This window comes from Ictidomys tridecemlineatus, chromosome 10 (assembly GCF_052094955.1).
Source record: "Ictidomys tridecemlineatus isolate mIctTri1 chromosome 10, mIctTri1.hap1, whole genome shotgun sequence".
Lineage (NCBI taxonomy): Eukaryota > Metazoa > Chordata > Mammalia > Rodentia > Sciuridae > Ictidomys > Ictidomys tridecemlineatus.
The window spans coordinates 90,336,938-90,363,890 of NC_135486.1; the positions used below are offsets into that span (position 1 = coordinate 90,336,938).

The following is a 26,953-nucleotide window of genomic DNA, read 5'->3' on the forward strand; positions in this document are numbered from 1 at the left end:
TATGCCTATTGAACATTTCACTTCCATCTAGAAAAGTTATCAGAACTGCCTAAAATGACATTAATTTCTAAATCTTACACTCATGATAAATAACTGTCGATACTGCACAATTGCTTTAAAGTTTGATTTAGACAGCGTACGTATTAGGATGCTTCCAGCTGCACTGAGTAGCACAGCTAACTCAGGTGAACTTAAACTGTAAGGAAATGCATTGTCTTCTGAGTTTTAGAGTTGGGCATATCAGGGTTTATATTCCAGCAGTATCATCAAAGACCCAATATTTTTGTGCCCCTCTGTTCTGCTATTCCTAATTTAACCCATGTGCCTGGTAATTTCAGCAGTCAAGAACTTTTTACTTTCATGTCCAATTGAGGAAGTAAGTTGTGGCAGCTAGCATAGAATATGTTCATTTAGTTTGCTGGGATCAATCTTGTTCTAATACCCTTGGACTAACAAGTTCATAGGAGGATGACATCCATTGGTTAGTTTAAATTTAATGAATTTACCCCTGGAGCTATGTCACAGTCCTGAACTCAATCAGACTTCCACTGGGAAGAAGAAAGGGAGAAATGCATTTGGATAAGCAACAGAGATCATTACAGTATCAAGGATAGCATCACTTCTCAATGGGGGGAACTCACTAATGTCCCTATGGCTTGGAGTCAACTTTTTGACAGTAAAATATTTGGAATGACTAGATAAATGTATTCTATTGATGGAAGAAACTGTCGAACTTCACTTGAAACCCAATACCATTTTTTGCATAATCATTAATACCTAAGTGCCCAATCTTCCAAATTTCTTGGAGGCCCAGTCCTAACATGATACCTTTCAGAATTGAGTAGCTTAATTTGTAACATGGACTAGAATTTTAATTGAGCTAGATTTGCATCTGTTGAAAACATGATAATTAGGTATGTCTTAATTGCAGAATGACTGCACTGCATGAAAGAGAAATAAGCAGCTTCACACTTTACCTTCTTTAAAAAAAGAAACTTGAAAATATCTGTCTTTATAGGTAATCACATGGGAAAGTAGCTGAGAGTTCAGTGCACAGAGCAGGTTAAAACAGGCAGAAATGTTGTCAAAAATAGACATTTCTATTTGTTTGGAAGGAGATAATCATCTTTCTTTGTTCATGGTGTCTGCAAAAGGAAAGCAAATAATCTGTAAAGATGAACAAAATTAAAGTGGAAAACATCAAAATTTATATATAGCATTTAAAATAGTAAATTATCCAAATGTAAGTTTATGATTAGTTCTTGCATTGTAATTTAATGTATGAACACAATAGATCAAGTCATTTACTGCTGATATATTACTGGTACTTTTCTTAGTTGAAAAATTGTTTACATGAATATTTTTTTTTACTTAAGGGAATAAGAATATTTTATGGCCCTCATTATAAAGATAGTATTAAATGTACAAAGATTGGTTTTGAAACTTAGATTCTGACTAGCTTATTAGTGACTTTAAAAGTATATATATATATTTATTAAACACATGTAACCAATTTATTTGAGCTTTTAAAAAGCCAGAGCAGTTTTACGTAAATGATTCTTATTTTTCTCTATCAAATAATTTCTGAGTTTGAAGCATATATAATGTGATAGTATAAAAGAACATCTTATGTTTGTACATATGAAACTCCATATTGCTAAATATTTTTAATTAGTTGGCATTCATAGGAATTAGTTAGATCAGTACATGCCCCCCCCAGTAGAGTTTCTGTGATAATGTATTATCTAAATTAGAACAAGCATAAAGAATCCTCAAATGTGCAAGTATCATTTTAAACAGTCCACTTGCTTCAGGCAGTAAAGTGAGGTAGGAGTTTTCATTTAAAATGTGGTTACAAAACACAAAGTTAATAAATGATTTAATACTTTTTCTATTTCACCCAATTTAGAAAATAAGTTGCATTACATATACTAGAAAATTATTGTGAATATGAAAAGAATTGGCAACAAACATGACTTCAGCATATAGTGAGTTGTGAAGGCACTGCATTTATTCTGTTAGGGAGCCAAGAGCAGACATATGCCCCTTGAACTCCTGCCAAAACTATTAGGCAGAAAACTAACAGAATCGCTACTGATACTTCCATTCATGATTTATGATAATGGTTGCTGTGGAAGACTAAGTCATTTACATTTATTGAGCTCGTTTTTTTGTTTATAGTTTCAGACATTGTAGAGGATTGTAAAATCCATTAGAGGATATGTATAGTACTAACAATAGTAGCATAAAAATATACCAGAAACCAATTGGAATTTCACTGCCTACAATGGATGTTCCTGGTGTTGCTGTAGTTGGGTTGAGGTAGCCTTGTTAGGCTTGATTATGGGAGAGGGGGCATTTTCCTGAAGATAGAGAAATGATGATATTCAGAAATCTGACAAAACTTTGGTTGGGAAAGGGCACTGTCCAGATTTTACTAGTCACTTTTTAGTTCTGTGGGCATTTATTTGCAGCTGCTGTCCACCTATTAGATCTCATTTCTAGAGTCTGGAGAATAGGAAACAGACATAGATGAGAAGTGCAATAATAAAAAAATTGTACAAAGAGCTCTAGGAATATAAGCAAAAGGTGGCTTCTCTGTAGGAGTTATAGAACATTGACTGACACACATTTAGCTCACTTGAGTATAGTAATAGGCCTCAGTTTTTCAGCTTTATAGTGATTTGGTCAATTATTTTGAATTTGGGGATACCCAAATAGGATTGAAGTAGTGGACAGTAGGCAAATAGAACACAGCCAAGCTTGAGGGTATTAGGCAGGATGCTGCAACCCTGCTTAAAGTATATTTGAATTTTCTTGGGGGAACTCTCCTTTGAAAAGACTACACATAATTGGCAAGCCCTTGGGTCAATTGGTCCAGATTTTCTTTGCCTACTCTGTGTATACCAGAAATAATTACTGCCTTAATTCAGTGTATGTATTTTCACTGGGTCCATCTGAAAGTAGTAACTGCCTTCCTCTGCCAAACTTGCACAATTACTTTTTATATATTAATTGATAGAAAGGAAAAGAAGCAAATTTTCCAACAGCCATCATGCCCTTTGGAGGAGGGTGACTCATATTAGATCCCCCAGTATAAGGGAAGACCAAAGTCATCAATATGGGTTAGATAGCTGGCCTATAGTCCTGTGCTCATTAGATCTAGCTTCCTGAATAAGTTCGTGAATAGAGCCACAAGTCACAGCATTAAATGTCCACATGGGATTGGCAACAGGTTTTTGAAATGCAGTGCTGACTCCTGGAATTATCTTTTGGGCAGACTGTCTAGTGACTGGATGATAGATCACCCAAATACATGCTGTATGAAGCATGGAATTGAGCAGGCACACACAGAGTTGATCTAAGAAATGCATGAAGGTCTTGCACTGTACAAATGTACAGTGATATCATAGTAGATACAGTAGTCCCAGACTGTGAAAGTGCTGCTGCCAAATGAAAGAGGTTGGTTTAAATGACCTCCAAAGAACCTTCCAGATTTAGACACAGTGATGTTTTTACTCTTTGGCTGTACACAGGGCATGACCTGCTGGGATAGAAAATATGTTGGCTCATGTTTTTAACCAAATGTGTCAAGCAAAAGAATAGTACACCTTTGTTTTTTATGTTATTCTAAAGTAGCGCACATCTTTTTAAAAAAAACAAAACTATACTACTTGGCCATGACTGTGCTATCAGCTGATAATCTTAGATTTGTGAGGGTTTAATAGCAGAAAACAAAAATATTGGATCTATGTTAGCTAGTTCGATTCCCTTAATACTTTGTTTTGGTAATTCAAGTGCTCCTCGGTTGGTTGAAAGGCAAGACCAAATTTCACTTGATGAGATATTAAGGTTAGGTCCTTGCAAAAGTTTGAGATAAAGTCCTCACTGTCCTATTTGATTCTGTGTTATTAGAAACTCAAAGTGAGTTGTGATTTATTTGTTGATGCTGCAAAAAAAATGACCTTGGAATTCAAGAAGTAATGAAGATGCCATAGTTCTTAATGTATTTAGAAAATAATCTTAGGCAGCCAATCTCAGAAAAGATTGCTGAGAATGACTGTTACTATATGCATCTATGCTTTTCACATATTTCATACTTGTATGGGTGCATTATAATTATATATATATGTATATGTACATAATGGTGGTATTCATTCATACATACTCATACATATACACAATAAAACAATATGATTTAGGCAATATCGTTTCCCAAATCATATTGGTAGAGAAATTCTTAAAGTTCCTTCAGTAGGTAGGAACCTACTTCAGTTATTTGCCACTTTTTTCAAATGTAAAAAGTTTGAACTGCCCTTGTTTCATATGTTTAAAATATGGGCTAAAGAGAAGAACATTGTTATCACTATAGCTTTTATCTGCAAAATATGAAGAAGTGAGGGATATTGATTTATTGATTTTCATGGCTTCATCCCCTTCTTTTTAGCTGCCCTTATGCAGATAACCATGCAAAATTATTGAGAATTAGAACCTGTAGTACATATAGTAGCATTTACTAATGATGTTAGCAATAACAATATAAAGAAATGTTACAGAGGCCTTGAGGATCTGTGGTTGTTATGAACCAAAAAATTCACTGCTTGGTGTCTAGAAATCATAAATGGAACTGTTTGGAAGCCTGAGGAAAGAAATCCTGTGCTAACAATAGTGTGCTTTTCCAAATTAATGAAGGACCAGGATGTGTCTACACTGCTTTAATTGAGAAGAAAGGAAGCACTTGGGGAAGGAAACTTTCTTTCTTTCTTTCTTTTCATCTTGCCACTATTAGTGCAAAGACCCTGAGAGGTCTGTGCTGTGTAAGGAGGGTTGAAGTCCTCCCCTGCTACATGCTGTGTAGCAACCAGGGTGTTACTGTGCATACAGAACCATCTAGCTATCTAGCCAGGAAGCTGCTTCTGTCTTGCTATTGGTGCGTCCTCTATATGTAACAGACATGTGTGCATGGGACTAATCCATATTTCATTCTAATTCTACTCAACATTAAATAGTGTTGCAATCTAAGTTGAGGGCTGAAACCATTTTGCTGTAGAAAATGTGGGAAAGTAAAGTTCTCAAACATTTTTGCCTACTTATTTTTGTGGCTGTGATTCACCATATTCCTTATCTTTATTTTATTTTTCTGTCCAGTGGAAGAAGACACAGAAGAAAGTTCACGATCAGGGAGAGAATCGGTTTCCACAGCCAGTGATCAGCCTTCGCACTCTCTGGAAAGACAAATGAATGGGAACCAAGAAAAAGGGGACAAGACTGATAGGAAAAAGGACAAAACTGGAAAAGAGAAGAAAAAAGATAGAGAAAAGGAAAAGGATAAAATGAAAGCCAAGAAGGGAATGCTGAAGGGTTTGGGAGACATGTTCAGGTAAGTCTTTACCACCATCAACCAGAGCACCCTTAGATATACAGTCATGTGCCACTTAACAGTAAGGATACCTTCTGAGAAATGCATCTCAGAAGTGGTGGTTTCATCATTGTGCAAACATCTTGGAACTTATGTGGTATAGCCTACCGCATGCTCGGCTATGTGGTATATGCTGTTATATGTGTGGTCCGTGGTTTACCAAAATGTTAGGTGTCACATGACTGTATATGACTGTGAAGTTTAAATAAAAAACACAAGAAGCACAGATTTGAAAACAGTATCTTTGAAGTCAACCGAAATTCTTTTATCATTTCCAGTCTTAGCTGCTGCGTTTCTATTTTTTTTTTAAGGATTTTGCTTTAGTTATTTCAGCAGCCTTCAACATTGATATCTTGCCAACCATGTAAATAACCCTGGAGAAGAAAGAGGGAGTCCTCTGTGTCTTCACTCTGTACAAGAGGAAGAGGCCCATTGAAACAAAGGGCTATTAAAGCAGTGTTTGTTCTTTTTTTGTGTGTGGGAACAATGGTTCATTATTTAAATTTAACACAGAGCTCAAGTTAGTGGTAGCATTTAAAGGTTCATTAATAACAAGTGTAATAAAAAACGTTACAGATAGAGCTTCAATTAAGCTGTGTTGATTAATTTAATACTTATTACTTTAGTCTGTAAAGATTTCATTAAATGTAGTTTCTGCCTGTTTCTTGACAGTTGTTTTTGTGTCCCTAAATTATACTCTGGGATTACTTAGCATATCATTTTTTACAAATCATTGCTATACAATAAAAGTGACAAGTTGTTCAGAAGTTTCACTGAAACTCCCCCATAAATGTTCATCTAAGGTGATTTATAATATTCAGGCATTTAATGTTAAATATAAAGATTGCTTGATTGTTCCATAAATTAAAGCCCTAAACATATCAAGATGATGGTTTAAAATTGAAAACATACAACACAGCCTCTTGACTTCTCAAAAAGTAGATATCCTACATTCTTTTAACTTGTGTTTAATTGCAAAATGTGAACAAGAGTTTTTATTTTCATGGAATTCTCTGATTTACGATCCTTAGGTTGACCTCAATAACTCAGGGTGTTATAGATAGGTCAGGTCTGGAAAGTTGAGGAATCAGGGCTCAGCTGAAAGGTTACGCAACACAGCAGTTGTGTTCTGTAGATGTATTTAAGTCAAGTGCATGGAAGAAGGAAACTATAGATTCACATTAAACAAAAATCTAGCCTGTTCACAGTATTATCTTTAGTTTAAAATAGGATTCATTTCTCTCCCCGAAGATTCAGAGCAGTGGTATCTTCATCGTTCTTCATTAGACTTTTTCTTGTTTATATACTGCTCCTTCCAAATCCATTTTCAGTCAAATCATCTTTCTTCATTATATTCCATGTCCAAAAATATTTACAGAATGAAATAGCTCTTACTACCACTTTGTTTCAGCTCCTGTGTTAGCCAGGGGGCTTTTCTTTCCATATATGCAATCTGACAGCTCAGAAACTAGTACCTACACAATGCACAGACATAAGGCTGCTGTCCATTAATTAAAATTTAAGGAATTTGTGCTACTGTCTTCTTTAAATTAGAGAATAATAGATGGAAGGGAACCTCCTGTAAGAATGCAGCATAGTCACATTTCCAGGGCTCTCTTGAAGGCATATTGAAAACTAATGGCTTGTTAGTTTTCATTCATCAACCAACATTTATCTGGACTTGATATGATGTAATGGGTAAACAAACTTCCAGTCTTTTGGGATTACATTAATTATAAATCATCTTTGTCTGCAATTTGCAACTTCAATGGTAGACTTACAATTTGGGGCCAGAGGAGTAGGCTGTGGGCAAAATGTATATTGTTTTAAAGGGATGGTGAACACTTCCTGACCCTCTTTTTCTTAAATGGCCAGCAGAACATTATATGATATTTTCTCTAGGTCTAAATCCGTAAACTTTACCTATAATCTGTAAAGAAATCCAGCCTTGTAGTAAAAAAAAAATTGACCCATTCATAACTTCAAAAACCTGTTTACTCTTGGGCTGGCGTTGTGGCTCAGAGGTAGAGTGTTTGCCTAGTATGCATGAGGCTAATATTTTTCCAGTATTTAACAATGGCTGGTAAGAAACTCATAGATATCTAAACTTCTCTGGATACTTGGAATCAGTGGTTTGCTAAAGTCAGCCCACATTTATTTATGAGAGCAGTTTTTATAAATTTTGCAAATCATTGTTAAGCCTAACCCTTATTTAAAATGAAGTAGATCGTATAAAAATCAGAAATAATTAATATTCAAAATTCATCATTTCCTAATTACTTTTACCATACTATGATCCCAGCTTCTGAGATGATCTACACCTGCTGTATGGCCATATATTAATACTGCACACTGGTGATTACTGTCCTGCTCTTCCCAGCACTGTGTCCAGTGATGACATACTGGTAGCTTAAAATCAGCCATGGAGAAAGGATTTACACCAGGGAAGTCTATGAATTCTAGGAAACAGAACTTATCTCTCAGGAGAACAGCATGCTGCCACATGGTGGGGAATGGAAGAACTGAGCAGAGTCCCAGTGTCTTGTCTAGAACCCTTGCTGGTGACTGCATTCTATCTGATCACAAGCCTCAGCCCTGTAGGACTAAAGTTTGCCAAACTATGCTCCTTGAAAATGAATTGAGCATTATCTATTAAACATAAAAGAAGTTTTTTTCTTTCTTTCTTTCTTTCTTTTTTTTTTTTTGGCTTGCAGTTCTGGCTTCCTAGCGTTATTATATGTCATTACTATTTAAGTGTTGTTAGATTTTTAAAAACATTTTTAAACAGTCTTTCATACCTATTGAATCTGATTATTTGAGACCACCCCTCTAGTTGATTCTTTTTATGTTTTGTTCTTTTTAAAACAACATAGTCGAAGATAGTAAAATTTTAAAATTAGTTTCTTCCTTTTCTCTTTGTTCTTTTGAAGAGAATAGGATGTGATTTTCCTACAGTGGTGCTTTGAAATAGCTCAATCAAAAGGTGTATATGCATGAACGTTTCTTTCTATAGTTCATAAGAGGTGCTGCTATGATGGGCTGGGCAGGGACTAGGCAGTGGTGTGTCTGTGATTATTGTTTTTCTTTTGTGGTTCACATAACAAAAAGAAAAGTGTTAGGTGCTTTAGATTTTGGGAGTCTAGCTTTCTAGATAAATGTGTCAGCGTATAAGCCTTTTCTCTTTAGTCGGCTTGACAAAGTCGTGTTTTCCTTCAAAACCAGGCTCACTCCTCCACTGTCCATCCTGTTTCTCTCATCATGTGCATGTACACACAGATGCATGCATGCACACGTACACACACACACACACACACACACACACACACTCTCACCCTCACCCTGTTCCTACTTCTGCAGGTTATCTGACATTTTTTGTTAAATACAATGAGGGCCAAACAGAAAGACAATGTTTTAAAAAACTTACTAAAGGAAGTTAATGGTCCATTGAGGAGGTATTTTTAGTCATTGGCATATACAGATGGCATGGTTTTCTATTTCACACACTGAATGGTAGTCACAAAAATAACTTAATTATTGATAAATAGCTCTAGGAAAGAATGTTGAGACTCCTATGAATCCTTCTTCTGTGTATAAATTATGGAGTATATGAAGGGCAAAAGCTGCCTTAATGCAAGTTTTAAATCGCAAATTTAAATATATAAGGAATCAAATAACAAATGCAAAGGGACGCATGTTTGTATTAATTTATCCTTGTACATATTGCATCTTCTTTGGCACACAAGGAACTCCCATTGCCTTAATTAAACTGGCTTTGTATCTAAGAAACCTGAGTGTGCTTACAAACGGGTAAACATAACTTGTGAATGCAACCAGTCTGCAAGTGAACCGTAGAGCAGGGGAAGGTCTGGAATTTTGAGTCTTTGTGCATATTTGAGGCTCAGATGTGTGGCTATTCAAATTTCATACTATAAAATATTTCTGAGAATTCTGCTATTGTATGAGGTTGTCTGTGAAGAGGTAACTCAATATTTATTTTAGATGAGGGAGATAGGTATAATGATTTAAATGTACATTTTTAAAGGAAAGCTAGAGCATTTTTAAGCACATGTTTTGGTCTTAGTTTCCATCGCCAAATAGAAATGATCAACATGATCATAAAATCCTGCCTTCTCAGATATTAAGAGATATTAAAAATTATGAGCTTTTCTTTTTTTTAAAGCTTTGGAGTAAGTGCAATTTGAAATTGCTTTGGTATAAAATTGGAACTATTATCATTTGAATGTCAGAGAATTGCATGTACCCTGAAACTGAAGGTTCTGAGAAGTAACCTGTCTATGTTACAGGTTTATTCCTTGCTATAGTCTGTATGTAGTAGTTAAGAACTGATTGCTGGGGGAAGCTAAAGCAAGAGTAATCTTGCAATATTACCATTAAAACAGAATCTTCCAGTTACACATTCAAAATAATTCCCCTGGCCCCTGCCACATTGTTTTATTAAGTTCTGTTAAGAGGAAATAGATAACTTGGTCTGAAACCTCATTTGGTTGAAATCAGATATACCTCTTTTAAAGATGTAATCATTTTCAGAATATAAGGAACATGCTCAGGTATTATAACTTCACTACTATTTGGGTGGCACATCTCAGGTTTGAGAGAATAGTAAACACGTGTTATTTTTGCTTCCTTACTCGTGCTTACTAACTGTGTCTGTACCGTGTTTCTCGTTTAGCCTTGCCAAACTGAAGCCTGAGAAGAGATGAACAACAAACCAGATTCAAAAATGTCATGAGCAGCACGTGTTACACAGTTGTTTTTTTTTTAAAACAAACAATAAATTTACTTTCAATGAATTTTGTTGACGAATTTTGTTTACGACATCAGCAGTTTTGATGGTTTGGTAATTTCCATATTAATCAATTTGGAACTTTTTTATCATGATTTCAAGCTTGGGGGTTTAAATGACTGCTTCAAAAGGCAGAGACAAGTTTTTTTCCTATGTATTTTAAGTCAGCCCCTTAAAATCATATCTTAGTGGAAAACCATAGTCCTGGCTGCTGGCGTATTCAGAAATCATCAGCATACACCATTTGGATGTCAGAACCAGTGCTTTCAAGATTATTCAAAGTATCACCACTGGTTTGGTTTCCTGTGTAACATGGTGGCTTGGGAACACAGGCAGGCAGAGAATGAGCAGGATAGAGGCAATGAGATATGTGGGTTGCAGAGGTCACCCATCCAGGTTGAAAGGCAAGAGAACACAGATCAGTGACCAAATGGTCCAGTCTAAAGGCACCTTTTTTGACCAAATTTATTCCCTCTGTGCATTATAAAGTTTAGACAAAAAACAAGGGGTTGAGAAAATAAATTTCTTTGTTCTGGGATGGCTGAACCATCAACTTCTGCCAGTGCATAAAAGTAGAGCTACTTTGGCAAATAGTAATCCCAAGGTCTGCTGAGACTGTAAGTCATGAAGTGCACCCTCTTTTATGGATATTTCTGGAAAGAGTCTGCCTGACCAAGTGTTTCAATTTCACATCCAAAGGCTAGTTACTGTAGGTGGAGTTTAGACTACCCTGCTTGGAAGAAGCCGTAATTCACAATCCCTCCATTATTCGTGGCCCCTTGGGATTTCAAAGACTTTCTAGTTAGCTCTGTTTCCTGAGAATGTTAGCATCCTAATTAAAAATAAATGTGAAAAAGAAAACCATTTAATAAAGGGTCTTATGGAATTGGGCTGAGTGTGTGTGAGAAGGATTTAACTCGGTTCAGACTGGGCCGTGGTTTGCAGTCCCACCCTCATCCCACTCCATTGTGGGGAAAATCCTCACCTCACCTGTATTCAAAGGAGATACACATGAATCTGCTCATTTGCTCATGTCAGAAATATCAGGACCTGGAATTCTTTATGACTTGGATTTAATTTCCATGTAGGTTAATGTGGCCAGTTTCACATTGGTAAGATTGAATGGCATCCTATGCAATCTGCTGGGGATATCAGGAATGCAGTTAAAATAAGCATGTAGAAGACTATGCCTCTCTAAATGAAACCAAAGGGCAGTACTTTGTAATGAAGAAAGAACTCTAAGTAAATTTTGCATAATTTCATTTGTCTTCTTATTTGTTACCTGGACAAAGCATAGCTCTGTTTGATAAATGCCCATCCTGGGAGGTTTCCTTGGACTATGTTTTGAATTTGTAAATCCCAAGGGCTTAATGTATGCATCTTTTGATTTGAATCGAAACGGAGGTCCCCCCCCACACACACACACCCTTTTTTCTAACACTGGAAAATAAGTGTCAGACTGACCTGATAGCAAAGACAAGTTCTGGGATAGCTGATATCATATTTTCAAGTATGCTCTTCCTTGTTAGCACTTTTAAATAGAGACCCCCTGACATCTAGAGCACCGAAGCTGACTGCAAAGGATGCCAGAGGAGGCACAGAGCATGACGGCTGCGCCTTTCTAAGACCTTTCCTGACGTTCTTTAACGTTTCTTTTCCTCGGCCCTGTGGCGTGAATATAGAAGGCAAGTGTCAAGGATGACACTTGCTTTATAGTCTCTGTAAAGCAAACCTTTTCGTAAAAGAAATTTTTGACAGTTCCGAGATGCTAAGTCAATTTCAATTCCAGATTGTGTAGAAATGGAATCTTTTTTATTTCCCTGCAATTGATGTGAAAATTGAAGGCTAGTGACTATTCAGTTTCTAATAACATAGGGTAAATAAATACTATCACACCGTTGAAAAAATGTACTAGAAGACAGGCTTAGCTAGTGACACTCACCATGACATATAATGGAGATACTCTTCCTAAATGTTTTTATTTGTTACCATTATAGGCCCTCTCTTTTTTACATTAAATATGACGGATCAAATACACATTATTCCAAAATATATTTTTAGCATGCCACAAATTATTATATAAAGGTAATCATTTTACCCTTTCAGTCTTTTTCAGAATTCCCTGGGGGAGTGACTTCTGACATAATTGAATGTTGGGTGGTTTTCTTCTGACCTATGTTTAATAATAGCCAATTTAGAAACAAGAGAGTAAAATCAGATTAAATTTCAGATCATAGTGACATAACCATGTCTGCTGTTGACCTTTCCTCTTGTATTTTGTTTTATTTTTAATCCATGTTCTGAGCTAATGCCAGGCCCCTGAAAGCCCTGCTGATCCTCTTCTGTATTCCTACCTCAGCAATCCCCCTTCTTCACTCTCCTGCATCATCAGTGATTGCTCTTTGCTACTGGATCAACCATAGCATCCTACACCCCACCATTATTTTCCCCCTTGTAGAGAAAAAAAAAGATTCCCCTTCCAATTATGATCTCATTTTCTCTCCTCCATTTTGCAGCAAACCCTTGGGTGCCTTTCTGTTGGCTCTATTTTCTTATTCACTCTTGAACTCCCTTCAGTGAGTCCTTCATCCTGTCTCTGCTCCACAAAGCCTGCTCCTGTCCAGGTCTCTGATGGCCTCTGCATTGGCAAATCTGTGTCTGTCCTTCTCCCTCATTTCATCGACAGACATGCTCCTTATGTTGATCATTCTTCTTCTCTGGGATACCTCTGCTGGGGATTCCTTTCCTTCCCTGCCCACTCCATTTGGGTCTTCCTGAGTAATTCTGTTTCATGTTCTGCTCAATCTTTAGTTCCCTCCTTCCTCTTCTTTGCTCAATAGCACAATTTTGATATGCTCAGAAACAGAACCTTAAGGCTCTAAATACAGACTATAGGCAGATGACTCCCACGTTCTCATCTCCTGCCTGTGTATCTTCTTCAAGCTCTAGATCTCTGAAACTAGTCATCTTCTTGACATTCTCATGAATGTTGACCGGATAGCTGAAACATTATGCACACCCACCTCAGTCCTGGATAGTCCCTGAGATTTTCTCTTTCATCTTTCCTGTCTCAGATAATAGCAGACTTGCTTATTCAGTTGGTTAAACCTTAGAATAATTCTTGACTGTTGTTTTTTCCTTATACCATATATTTGATTTGTCAATGTACAAAAGCAAAACTCATTTGGTCTGTTTTCAACCACTGTCTATAATCCTAGGATGTTTTACTCTCCACCTTGCTGACATAGTGACTGCTAATGACCAACATTATCCAACAAAGATCAGAAATGTGGGCCAAGAAATGACAATGGACAACCCTCTATATTAACTGGAAGAGGGGGAATGGAGAACCCCTAATACAGCAAGTAGGAATATTTTAGTCCAAGCCCCCAGCCTGTTCTCTTCCCAGTTTGGTCAGTAGCCCTTCAACTGTGCTCCCTGCTGCCACTGCTCCCCTCCCCCAGCCCCAGCTATTTCTTAACACTATAGCCCAAAGTCATACTGTGTCCCTCCTCTCTCCAACCCCCACTCCCCAAAGCCTTCCAAGTCACTCAGATTAAAAGTGAAAACCTTAAGTCATCTGCTGCAAGCCACAGGATCCCCCTACCACACCCTTTCGGACCCCATTCCCACTGCGCTCTAATTTGCTGCCTTTCTCTGGCAACACTGGCCTCCTCTTCCCTGAACCTGCCCAGTCCACTAGAGCCTTTGCCCTTGCTCACACCTCTACCTGGAGTATTCTTTTCTAAGATATCCCTGGGTTCACTGTCATTTTTTAACATCTTTATTCAAGTATCAGCTTATCAGGGGGATCAATCCAGAATTGCAAATTGCACTCCCTGCCACCATTGTGTTCACACTTTGGGACATTATTTTTCTCATTTACCCTTAGTAAGAGATGATGTGTCCACTTACTTGGTTTACTACTAAATTGACAACTGCAGCAAGTGGTATCCCTTTTCTTTTTCCTAGCTCTGTCCCTCGCAGACTGGTGCATAATTAGTACCCAGTAAATGCAGCAGATGCTGGTGGTTTGAACTTATTCATTGGCCTCTCTGGAGTCTTAGAAAGCAGCTCTGCTCCTCTGACTGGGCTTCTTAGAAATGCCTGCAAATAACCCCACCTCAGAGTATCTGTCAGCCAGTGGTTGACATGAAAGCCAGTGTAAATGTATCCCAGTCCTCATGGCCCTTAAAGAGCCAGGCCATGAATTCTACATCCTTAGCCTAGAAAAGGATCATCCTCAGACCAGGAGCATGACAGAACCCGGGAGCCTGGCAAAAAGCAGAATCAGGGCTGGGGTTGTAGCTCAGTGGTAAAGCGCTTGCCTAGCACGTGTGAGGCCCTAGGTTTGATTCTCAGCACTGCATATAAGTAAATCAATAAAATAAAAGTTCATCGACAACCAAATAAATTAAATAAATGAAAGAATCCAGGCCCTACCCCAGACTTGCCGATTCAGTGCCAAGTAACATTGCCCTATGAGTGTTTTCCATGGACTCAGCATATCAGGGTCTAGGAGATGAGGTCAGCTGGGGTAAGATTCCGTCTCTAAAAGAAGTCAGAATGCTGCTCTTACTCCTGTGTGAGTTGGTAAAAGTGTGAGTTGGTATAAGGCCTCCTCTGCTCTGAAGCCATAGGCATGGGCAGCTCACCTGCCACCTCTGCCTTACCAACAGGGGGCACTCGACAGCTTTCTCTTTCTCCTGCTGGCCTGGGATCCACAGTCTGCTGAGGCATGTGGGGCCAGCCCCCTCCTGCGGCTTGGAATCTTCTGACGCACTCCTAAATGAAGTGTGGACTGACAGGGTGATGACAACCTCACCTCCTTAGTTTCTCCTTCCATAACATTTATGATATTTATATTGTAACATACATTCTCTTTCTCTCATAACAGTTTTAGTCTTTAGAAAAGAGAAACTTTACTTTCTCTATTCGTACACAGTAACAGAGATTTTGAAATAATCTGATTTAACTACTGACTGTATTCCAGCCTTCCAGTTAATTTTATAGCTCTGTCCATTGTCACTCTGTAGCCCACGCTTCTGATTTTGTTGGGTGACGTGGCGATCATAATGACTCCTAAGAAGAAAAAGCATTCCTCATGTAGCTTACTACATCTGACAGTAAGCATTCATTGCATGTTGATACCGGTAGACACTCTGCTAAGAACATTATTTTTCATAATCCATTTAATCCTCCAAAGTCCTATTTTTAGCCTTATTTTATGGATAAAGAATCTAAAAAAGCGTGAACTAACTTACCAAGGTCATACCATAATTGAAGGGTAGAGCTACATTGAATTTGAATACTGGTCAAACTCTGGGGCTGGGTTCCTGAGCACTATGCAGAACCCGCTGAGCCTTCTTGGTCCCTTCCCCCAAATCTACAGGAGCCAAGACTGTTATGAAAGTCACCAGGGAATGTGGCACTGCTGTTGTGCAAGCTGTGATAAAACAGATTCTTATTGTTACCTTAGACATGTGAAGTTAGTATTTTTTGTTCCTACTTTGATTCTGAAGCCTTCTCTTTCTGTGGTTCTTTCTCGCCCCCAAATTATTCTTATTTATTTATTTATTTATTTATTTATTTATTTATTTATTTATTTATTTATTTATTTATTTTTGCAGAGCTGGGGTGGAACCCAGAGCATCATGCATTCTACACAAGTGCTCTACCACTGAACTACACTCTAGCCCTTCTTCCAGATTATTGTTTTTTGGTATCGGGGATTGAACTCAGGGACATTTAACCACTGATTTACATCTCCAGCTCTTTTTTGTATTTTAGAGACAGGGTTTCACTGAGTTGCTTAGACCTTGCTAAATTGCTGAGGCTGGCTTTGAACTCGCCATCTTCCTGTCTCTGCTTCCCAAGCTGTTGGCATTATAGCTGTGTGCCATGGAGCCCAGCTGGAAACTATTCTTAAGGATTTTATTACTAGTTCAGAAATTATCAATTGCCATATCCCTCCTCCCCTTAACTTACCGTACTATATATGATAGCAGAGGTCCTACTCCGGAATACTAATGATGATGATTAAAAAAAAAAAAAAAGCCTCTCTTCCCACTCTTTCAAGGTGGCCTTATTCAGTCCTATAACTGCTCTTTTCCTGTTTTCATATCTCACTTAGCCTTTTCTTACTCTGTGTCTTCTTGAATCTAGATTTTGCACCACCACTGCCCTCTCTTTTATTTTTCCCTATTAAATAAGTGTGAGGTCACTTCCTGAGAACGTTTCTAGTCATGACCTGCTTGACAATTGCCTTGGAGGTTTCCAGCGTCTTCCCCTCCACCTTTAACATGTCCTGGCAGTGCTGCCCAGACCCCAACACTGCGTGATCCTTGACCACCCACAAGTCACAGCTTTGCTCCTCAGCTGTTGGGATGAGAGTCTCTTGCCTCAGATCTGTCTGGCATCCTCAAACTAGCCTTTTTCAAGTTTTCGCTAACTTGCTTTGTGCAGGGAAAATAAACTTTTAAGCGAATTTCTTTTTTTCCTCATTGATGTTCACCATTAGGAAAGCATCCCAAGTTGAACTTTAGATTCCCTACCATTTCAAGTTTGTTTTCTTTCTTTCTTTAAAGTTTTTATTTTAGTTTTGTATGTAGTGCTAAAAAACATTTCTTTGAGAAAACGAAAATGATGATGTCTAATTTAGCTCATAGGCTGATTCTGGAAGAGTTAGTTTTAAGACATTAAACTTTAGACCAAGTGTGAGGGACTGATGATTTTCCTTTGATACTCTCTCAAGAGCGCAGCAGCACCAGCTGCCTGTTGTTGCTTGAAGCAGTGGCAAAGCATTGATGATCATTTATGCAGAATACTCTGCTGCCACCTGAGCTGTCCTAGCCACAGCAGGGGAAAGGTGATTGCCCTTTAATAAAGTTGGCTTGAAGTGCCTCCCCATTCAGGTTATATATGTTTGCAAACGAGCAGTACATCTACTGATGGACAATCAAATTTCAGCCCTTGATGAGTGTCTTATTAAAGACTAACTTTGACTGCTCCTTTGCAAGTTTGCAGAGACAAGCTGCAGATGGGGAGTTGAGGCAGCCTTTAGCTTGTGAAATGTTGTCTGATTCAGTGTATAACCCAGATACATGCTTCTGGCAGGAAAGGCCCAGCTACCTGTTACAGGGCTAAGTTTGGGCTTTCAGCTCTGATTGCTTCTTAAGAGATCAGCTTCATTGTACATCCACTCCTTGCTTCTCTGTCCCACCCTGTCAGCTGTAGTGCTGTGTGACTCTGAAATAAGTATAGCAGATAGATGTATCCACAGAACATTTTGCCTGCCTTGCACAAAAAAAAAAAAAAAAAATCACCTGGCCAGTAAAATATATTCTGAGCATTTTACCACTCACTTGGCAAAAACTGTTTTTAATGATGAGCAGGTGGATTTATTGTTGTTTTCTTTAAGCCTGGATTTAGAGTGTGTGTGATGTTTTTGGTAAGTGGGAAGTAAAACCACTTCTTACATTCAACAGATATCTACAAGTAGACCCACTGCATCCTGGGCACTGTGGCATGGGTCAGGGATTTAGTTAGAGGTGACAGGCACTGGTCTATTGATAAGCATGCCCTGCTCCAGGGAGACTTGGGAAAGGTGGATGTGGAAATTCTTCTGAGTACTTACAGCAAGTGGACCTAGATCAGGCTAGAGAGACTATTCCTTTCCAGAAAATGACTTTAAAACTGAGATTCCCAAAGATGTTTTGAATTCTCTCTCTGAAGGAAATATTGAAAGAAAGGAGTATTTTACATCAGTGAGATTCAAGTTTTTTAAAAAAAATATTATGCGGAGTAAGAAAAATGTTCTTACCTTGCAACCTAGTGAATGTGCAACACACACCAGTAACTAAAATAAAAATTTCACAGAATACTTGCTCTTCTGTATGTAAGGCACTATGTTGTATTTTGTTAACAGGCAGTGTAGCATAGTGGTTAAGAGCTTGCACTCTGAAGTTAGATTGCTTGAGTTAAAATCCCAGCTATATGCTTACCCTTGAATCTTGGACACATTGATTAACCTCTTTGTGCTTTACTCATCTCAGTAGAATATGCATACCAACTACCTCTGAGAGTTGTTTTGAACCTAGAATTAGCATAGAAAATCATTTTAGGACTGCTGCTGGTACTGAGCAATCATTAGGTAGATACGACCTACTTTTGCTGCTGTTATTCTTTATTCATTTAAAAATGCTAGGCAAGTACCAACAAATCAACTTTTACGTCTTAGCATGTTCCACGAGACAATTTGAAAAAAAAAAAAAGTTTGATGGTGGAAATCATCTAGTGACCTTGGAGAGGCAGAATGGCATTTCATAAATAACCCCAGGAATATATCCTAAGGACCATGGTTAAACATTCAAGAGAATGGCTTGATAAAATAATAAATTTTTAGAAAATTCAGAGATGCCCCTCACCACACCGCGTAGTGTGAACTAAAGGGCAGGAATCTGGTGAGGCTGGGAATTCTGTTAGGTAGCTGTTGCAAGTTGTGGCCACACATGGTGGCCATAGGGACAGAGTGGAATTCAGGAGACTTGGTTGTTTAATTAAATGTAGGAAGAGAAACAAGGGAGAAGAACAGTAAGAAATCTCACAGTTTTGGCCTGACCAACTGGGTGGATAGTCACACACTGACTGAAAGACACTGGAGGCTGATCAGTGTGAAACAAAGGTGACGGGGTGAGTCTTGTGGCTGTGATAGGTCTAAATGGAGTTGCCTGATGAGTCGATGAGAGACTCCAGACAGATAAAGCGATTCTTGAAATCATAGCAGTATGCATGGAGGGGACCTGCCTGGGAAGTAGGGAGGAATAGCAGGTGAAGCCCATGAATATGAGGCCCCTACAAATATGGGGGCCAGTACAGGTCAGGTATTGGGACTGTGGAGGGAGGCAATGGTGACAGGAATGGATGTTGCAGAGAGAGGAGGAAAACCAGGAGTGTGGTCATAACAGCCATTAGAACAAGAGTACTGGTTTTGGGGGTTTTTTGGGGTTTTTTTTACTAGGATGATGTAGTCAATAGTACTCCTGCTGAGAGCGCAAAACCTGCTCCTGGCCTTGGCTGTGTGGGAGTGATTAGTCAGTGGTGCCACTGAGCCTGCTTTGAGTGGTTGCCCACTGCTGAGTAATAGTGTCAGTGTTTCTCTGCAGTGCCAGTGTAGGCCTATGTTTGTTCCAAGTTAAGAACATCTTATACTAGTTAATTAATTTAAGAAGTAAAGTTTTTTTCCCCCCAACATTTCCTACACAAACAGACACAAAATCAGGGCCAAATTTCTATTACTGTTTGAGCAATAGAAATGAGATTTTTAAATGGCATATTAATTCCAATGCAGATTTTGATGAAGGATTGTAGAATTTAGGTTATAAAGAATATATTTCAAGTGAACTATTACCAAAATACACCTTGTTAGCAAAAATAAATGTAATGACTTGTTTTGTTGACTGTGGATCATGTCTTACTTTCAGGGGTGAGGTAATTTATCCTTTTGCTTTGTTTTCTTTTCTCTTTTATGTCTGCAGTTGTGCTATTGTCCAGCATGTGACCTTCCCTTCCCCATTGGCAGGTGTAAGTTAAGGGCCCTGATGTCATTAGACTCTAAATCAGCTGCATTGTTCTGAACTTCCCTCATGTTTATACAACAAAAATAGTTAGATCAGATAAATACCTTGCTTCATCAAAGTGTCAATATTAGATTTTATCTTTTTTGAAAGCCATTTCTGAAAAAGTGTGCCATGATGGTGGCATAAACCTGTGATCCCGGCAACTTGGAAGACTGAGGCAGGAGAATTGCAAATTCCAGGCCAGCCTCAGCAACTTAGTGAGACTCTTAGAAACTTAATGAGACCCTATCTAAAAATGAAAAATAAAAAGGATTGGGGATTTGGGGATGTAGCTAAGTGGTAGAGCTCCCCTGGGTTCAATTCCTAGTACTAAAAAAAAAAAAAAAAAAAAAAAGAGGAAAATCGTGATAGTTAAGCACTATGTAATCAGAGTTCTGGGAGTGGGAGTGTGGCTCAGTGGTAGAGCACTTACCTAGCATGCACAAGGCCCAGAGTTTGATCCTTGGTGCTATAATAAATAAAAATACAAATCAGTACTTACATTCTTAGACTATTTTCTCTGGATTCATGAATGCTTCTTTTCATTGGACCTCAAAAAGTCATAATAAACTATGATTTGCAGATATCTTTCTTTTTCATGGCCACAGTGTTTATGTTTTGTATCCTGCCCAAGGGAATAGTAGAGTTCTTGCTATATTCAAAATATTGATGCTTTATATACTGTTCAAATTGGTATATTGAACATGTTCATGATTTTAGCTTGTTGGCTTTTTCTAAAGGGCTCCATGGGTGTGTTCTTCCTACATGAAACTTTTTAAACACCTTTAATTATTTTCTACTTGCATTTTTAATTTCACAAATCATCCTCTGTATATGTACTTTATGGTTGATACATTGGAAATCTTCATAGTTTTCTGTCCGGAAATGTGTTTTCCATACAAGTAATAGAGTTCTTATGTATTTCTTTTTCTGACACAATTTTGATTTCTTTTTTTTTCCAGTAGTAAAATATTATGAACTACTGCATTATTTTTGAAAAGTTATAAAGTGTAACTATCTTGTTTGGTAATAGATAACATTGTAGTCTTTAAATGGGTTTCTACTAAGGTTTTCGATCTTTCTTCTCAATTTTAATAAACAAGTAGAAAACATAATATGTTTTTTCCTATGCAACTCTTCTGAAAAGTTTCTACCTTCTAATATGATTTTATCTATTCAGATGTTACTGTCTTATATTCTCAAAGTTCTTTTACTCACCAAGCTGTCTATTTAGAATGACAGCTTGAACTCCTTTGAACATTATTTTTCTTGTGACATGTAAGTCCTGTAAGTCACTAATGCAGAATTTTCATATCATTTCCATTTAGTATAGTCAGCATTGGAAAAGGACGTTTTCTTTTAGAACTATATTCCACCATTGTGTATCCATGCAGCTGATGGGGTGCCTAATTAGAGAGAAAACACTTATTAACAACCAAGATAATAGAAGGGTGGGCAGTGGTCTGTACTCATCAAATGGTGAGTACCCAAATAGCATCAGCAACAATGAGGAGAAAATGAAAATCACTTCTGACTCATGGCCTGTTGTCTTCAATACTGAGAGTGCTCGTCAGCTGGAAGGGCAGCTCTGGGCTGAATAGATGGGGTTTCACAGTGGTGGTTATTTTCAGTTGTTTCAATTAATTCCGCTCTTACACCCTTGGAAGGCTATTGGCTCTTCCCTGCCCTCTGTTTGCCACCCTAGGTTGACTTTTAGGGCAACATCTTGAGGAGAAAATTAGTTGCCAGGAACTATGGGACTGAGCCAGTGAGGTAGTGACCTGAAAATAGGATCATTTACAGAGATGCTATGAAGAAACGCTCTCTTTTACTGGGAGGCTGAATATGTGAAAAGAGACACTCCTCCTTGTCTCCTTATCTCCATGACTGTATCTGTGAGCATTTCAGTTGTAGCACCAACAGGCAAAACTGCAACTTAAGCAGACTAGGATTTCTCTTATTTTGGATTGTTATCAGTGTCGCTACCTCCTTTTTATTCAACCATCATTAATATATATTTCAATATTTGTTATTGTAGTAAAATACACTTGGCATAATATTTGTCATCTTAATCGTTTTAAAATGTGTATGTTCACATTGTTGTACTCTTTCATCTAGCAAAAGTGATACTCTGTACCCATAAAACTGACCCCCCTTTTCCCTCTTCTCCAACCCCTGGAGACCACCATTTTACTTTCTGTCCCTATGAATTTGACTACTCTAGCTGCCTCATGAAAGGGAAATCAAACAGTATTTATCTTTTTGTCACTGGTTGATTTCATTTAGTATGATATCTTATATTTATCACATTAGAATGTCCTTTTAAGGTTGAAGAATAATCTGTGGTATGTATACACCACATTTTGTTTCTCAGTTCATCCATCTTTGGACACTAGGTTATTACAAATAATGCTGCTTTAACTATGACTGTCTTAACACATTTCTGTCTTCAGTATCACTTCATGGTTATAACTCTAGCCATCTTGTCAGTATTCTCAGCAGGAAGGAGGAGGAATGGGAAAAAAAAAAGTCAGCCTCATTCTGTAAATCCTTCTTATCAATTTCTGTGAACAAGAAATTTAAGAGTAATAGTCATAATAAAATTGATACTATTTATTAAGTGCTTGTATGTGCCAGCATACAGTGATGTATAGTTAATTTAATCCTCACAATACACCTGTAAGGATAGTTGCATTTGACCAAAGAGTAAACTGAGGCTGAAAGAGATTAAACCAGTGAGTCACAAAGCTGTTTTGTCATGGAGCTGCCAAGAGGTGAGGTAAAGATGTGAACCCAGGATTCTGGCTAAATAAAGTCTATGCTCTTGACAAATGTCTTCCATCTTTTGCTCCTGTTTCCAGTGGGGCCTGGAAAATGTCATTTTATCTCAATGAGATGTATGTTCTTGCCCAACCAAATCAAGATTCTGATGGAAGGAGGAAGAGGAGATTAAATATTGGCTAGCACTAAGAGAATCTGCTGTGGATCACCTACTGCTAAGAACTTGTCTTTTTACCTCATGGTTCCTATAGCATGGCTTCAGGCCTCTGAAGCCACAGCTACCTCATAGCTCCAGTTTGCCATCCACCCTTACTCCATTGTGTTAGGCAAAACTAACCACTGCTGCACAGATCATTTTGGTTTAAACAAAGGACAGGGAAAAGACCACACATGGTGGCAAACATTATATCTATCACATACATGGTCATGATCTACCAAATGTAGGGGGCCTGGAGTAGCTACCTGGAAATGGAGACAGGATGGATATATAAATACTATTGTTAGAGAATACTGTCCATTATGTATGGTTTCAAACATAATAGCTTTTAATCATTGTTAGTACTTTTTAAAGAATAGATAGTATTTTTATTATTATTTAGTAGTGCTATTTATAACCCATGTTTTTCTGATTTGGGGTGGCAGGGTCTTAATCATGGTATTTTGATTGTTCTGACTGACTTTGGTACCTTATGGATACTTCTCATAATATTTCATATTCTAGCATGCTAGATCATGTTTTTGTGTTTCAGTGCCAAATCTTGTCTTCTCAGATTTAGATGGTCATCTGCATTCAACTCTAAGAATTTCAATACAAAGAGACTTTCGTCCTTAGTATTTAGCAGTAATCATGAAATATATGCATCTTTTAGGGGTAAAAATCTATATGTCTACTACTGTCTCTTCACTCCTTTTAGCTTATTCTATGTAAATAATGAACGTGTTGTCTTAAATCCTAGTCAAGTCGTTCTCAGTTTCCAGAATTTTGCACCCTATGGGTGTTTGTCAATGTCTAGTGACTTCTTTGGTTGTCATAAATAGGGAAGGGGTGCTATTGGAATCTAGTAGCTATGGATGCTGCTAAATTTTTTTGATGTATAAGAGAGTCTGCCTTTGCTTGGGATTATCTTGCCCCAAATTACAGTAGTGCAAATGTTGACAAACTACTGCTGCCCAATCTCAGCTGATATGGATAACTTGGAACTGAGTTGTGGATCTTCAGATGTTACCCCAATGCTTTGGTATTTTTATGTCTGATCATTTCACACATATTTATTAGCAGTATGAACTGTTATTCTGTGTTGAGGAATAGCATACCAAGCATTTTGATGGATGTTTGGAGGTCAGAATTTTATTTACCACTTTCAAAGTTATTTACAGTCTAGTTTGTTGTAGATCACTTAATTTCTTTGGAAGAGATTGGAATTCCAGGCCAGTGCACAGATCAACAAGTTCTATATTTGAACACTTGTTAAACAATTTAGTCAAATAAGGAAGAAGGTGGTAGTTTGACATTTTGTCGAATATCACATTCCCTTTCACATGAGGGGCATGTTAGTGGGAGATGAGGCAGTAAACACATCTCCTTCTTCTTACCCCTTGTTGCTCCATCCCTGGAACCATGCCAGGATTCTGGATCTTAGTTCCCAGCTGGGTTCTTAACCCCAGCTGAGTCATTGGTAACAACCAGGATTATGCATCCTGGTAAAGAGAAAGCACAGACCAGGACAGTGTAGAAACTTGCTTGGGGAAGAACTGCTGCTCTCATCAGGTGTCCCAAGACCAGGATATGCTGCAAGGACATAGGTTTCTCAGCCAAATATTCCCTTGCTCTTTAAGAGGGTGGTGTGATTTGAGTAGACAGTGGGCATCTGCACCTGGGTTTGGGGACCTGTTCTTGCCAATTTGCCACAGCATTGGCCTTTGGGGCCTTGGAAAGCCCATCAGCTCCTGAAAGTAGAATCTGAGTATGCAAATCAAGTTAACTATAAAAAACAAAAATCTTCACCTCTTAATTTACTCTGTAGAGAGCCTTCTCTAAGAAATGTGAATCAACAGAAATTGTTTCCTATAATCGACAGAAAAAAAGTGCTGACTGACATCTTAACTTTATAGATAATGAGATCTTTGGGGAAGTTTTCATCTTTCGAAGTTTCCAGGAGCTATATGAAAAGTCTGAGACTTTTTTTTTTTCTGTTGAAACTTCAATGGCCATATTATCTTTCTTTGTGACTTTCGCCTGCTCTGTAAACATATAAGAGTAAGAAGCCATTTGAAAGTGTTTCAGCTTCAACTAACATATCTTTTTGTATCAGCAGTTCAAACACGTAATTTGATTCACAGTGCCTATTTAACTGAGGGTGAATATTCCTAACTAGAAAATTTTAAAAAGATACTCTTACCTTGTGCATATATTTGTGAAGTGTCATGAGCCTTTTGAACCTGGATACCGGTTTGAGTATCAGATAGGCAGATGGCAATGGGAATTATTAGGATTATCTTTGTTACTAAATACTCCTTATTCTTTGTCGTACAGAAAAAGGTGTGTAGTAAAATATCAGTCTACCTTTTTTATTATTACTATTAATTTTTTTTTGCTTTCAAGTGCCCTTTTAAATGGATGTGTTTTTGTGACTTGGGTCTCATTAGCATTTCTTGTGGGGACTGCCTTCAGGGCAGGACCACTTACTAAATTGTTCTGATGTCTTAGGAGAAGGAAAACCATGGAAACCAGATGTAGGGTATGATTATTTGCCTCTGACCTGGCAAAGTGTTGGGTTTAACAAAAGAAGCTTAATAGAAATGCTCAAATTGACCCTTCTCATCACTTGTGCTGCTTCGAGCTCAATCAATCTCTCATTATTATCAGAGTTATTCGAGCAAAGGCAGCAGCGATAGTATTTTTCATAATCACTCCTTGAGCCAAATGTAATTTGCAATTTGTAGTATTGTATTATGAAACAATAATGCATTAAAATGAACAGAGCAAGAATTAGGAGTATGGTGGTAAAGTAAAGGATCCAGAGAAGGAGTCGCATGAAAGGCACTCTCCAAATCATTTTAAGTGGACATGGCTGATTTCATTTCCAAATTAAGCATTTAAAAAAAATCAGAATCATGTGTTGTTTTTGCTGTGTGTAAGTACACATGAATGTATATGTGTGTGTGTATCTGTTTGTATGTATATATTGTAATAAAGTCAGTGTAGTTAGGGAAGAAAGAAAATATAATTTGCATGTTATTTGCATTCAGATGTTAGGGGTTATGGGGTTAGTGTGGTTTGATTACCTGTGTGGATATAATTTGGAAAAAATGGTAAGGTATGGCAAGCCTTATAAAAACCTGGTATAGAACAGTAATTAGTAATTGACCTCTTTTCACAAAGAGGGAATTTATTTGCCCCAGAAATCATGTCATGTGATCTGTAAACGGATACCTGAAAAGCTTCAACATCATAATTAAAGTACGCTTCTACTCATTTTACTAGGATGCTTCCAAGTATAGATTGCAAATATTATTTCAGTCATTTGTGTATTTGTCTTTGTGTTTGGAAGGATTACTGTGCGTGATCTTCCCCTTTTAAGTTTTTCTGATTCTCTGACTTCTTGGTTTTTTCCTTCTTTTAGATATTTAGATATTTACAATGATTCTTAGAAAGTCAAAGTTGATTCTGTGCTGAATTTCCTTTGCCCTCTCTATTTTCAATTTCTCAATTATTGTTTTAATATTCCTTGTTCCATATACTTCTGGGATTTCCGAAGTGTCAGGTTACGAAGTATATTAGCACATGGTTGATTGGGGTAACAAAGGTTATGCCAGGGTAAGAGCACGCTTAAAGGGACATTTAATGGAACTCCTGAAAAGGATATGTTATCCATTAAGGGTACATTGCACATCTAAGGCTTGGATAAGTAGAAGATTTTTTTTTCCTTTAAAAAAAGAAAAAGTCATTTCTTTTTCCCTCCATGCCAAGCAACACAAATTTGGTTTATTAAATCTAATCAGACTAGCAGTGATGAAAATTACACAAATAATGATCCTCAAGTTTGTGAATTCCCTTTTAAAGGGAACCCCTGCTAAACTCTACCAGCTCAAAACTGCACCCCATCTTACAAAAAGCACTATCAAGTTGTCATGTCCCCTTTTTCCTCTGGCTCCCTTCTCATCATTGTTGATTACCAAGACTTTTTTTTTTTTTTTTGCCTAAATAGGAGCTTTCTGCTTTTCATAATCAGCCTCCTCTTCCCTGATACATCCAGCGTTGCCACAATCTACTGCTGAGCAAATCAGTGCGCTTTCATGGCAGCGATTTCTTAAAATGTCACTAAAATATGT

At 37.7% G+C, this 26,953-nt stretch overlaps 1 protein-coding gene across 22 annotated transcripts in view; it reads left to right on the forward strand.

Moving 5' to 3' along the window:
* The window catches only part of Pard3 (par-3 family cell polarity regulator), a 669,836-nt gene that overhangs the window by 450,277 nt on the left and 192,606 nt on the right, over positions 1–26,953 (forward strand). For 18 of the 22 annotated variants that reach the window (XM_078023416.1, XM_078023399.1, XM_078023411.1 and 15 more), the window contains one exon: positions 5,149–5,380. In XM_078023416.1, the coding sequence (XP_077879542.1) occupies positions 5,149–5,380 (232 nt within the window). Of the gene's footprint in view, positions 1–5,148; positions 5,381–10,109; positions 10,231–26,953 lie in introns of those variants that run through there. The other 4 variants (XM_078023417.1, XM_078023418.1, XM_078023419.1 and 1 more) reach the window with 1 other exon arrangement.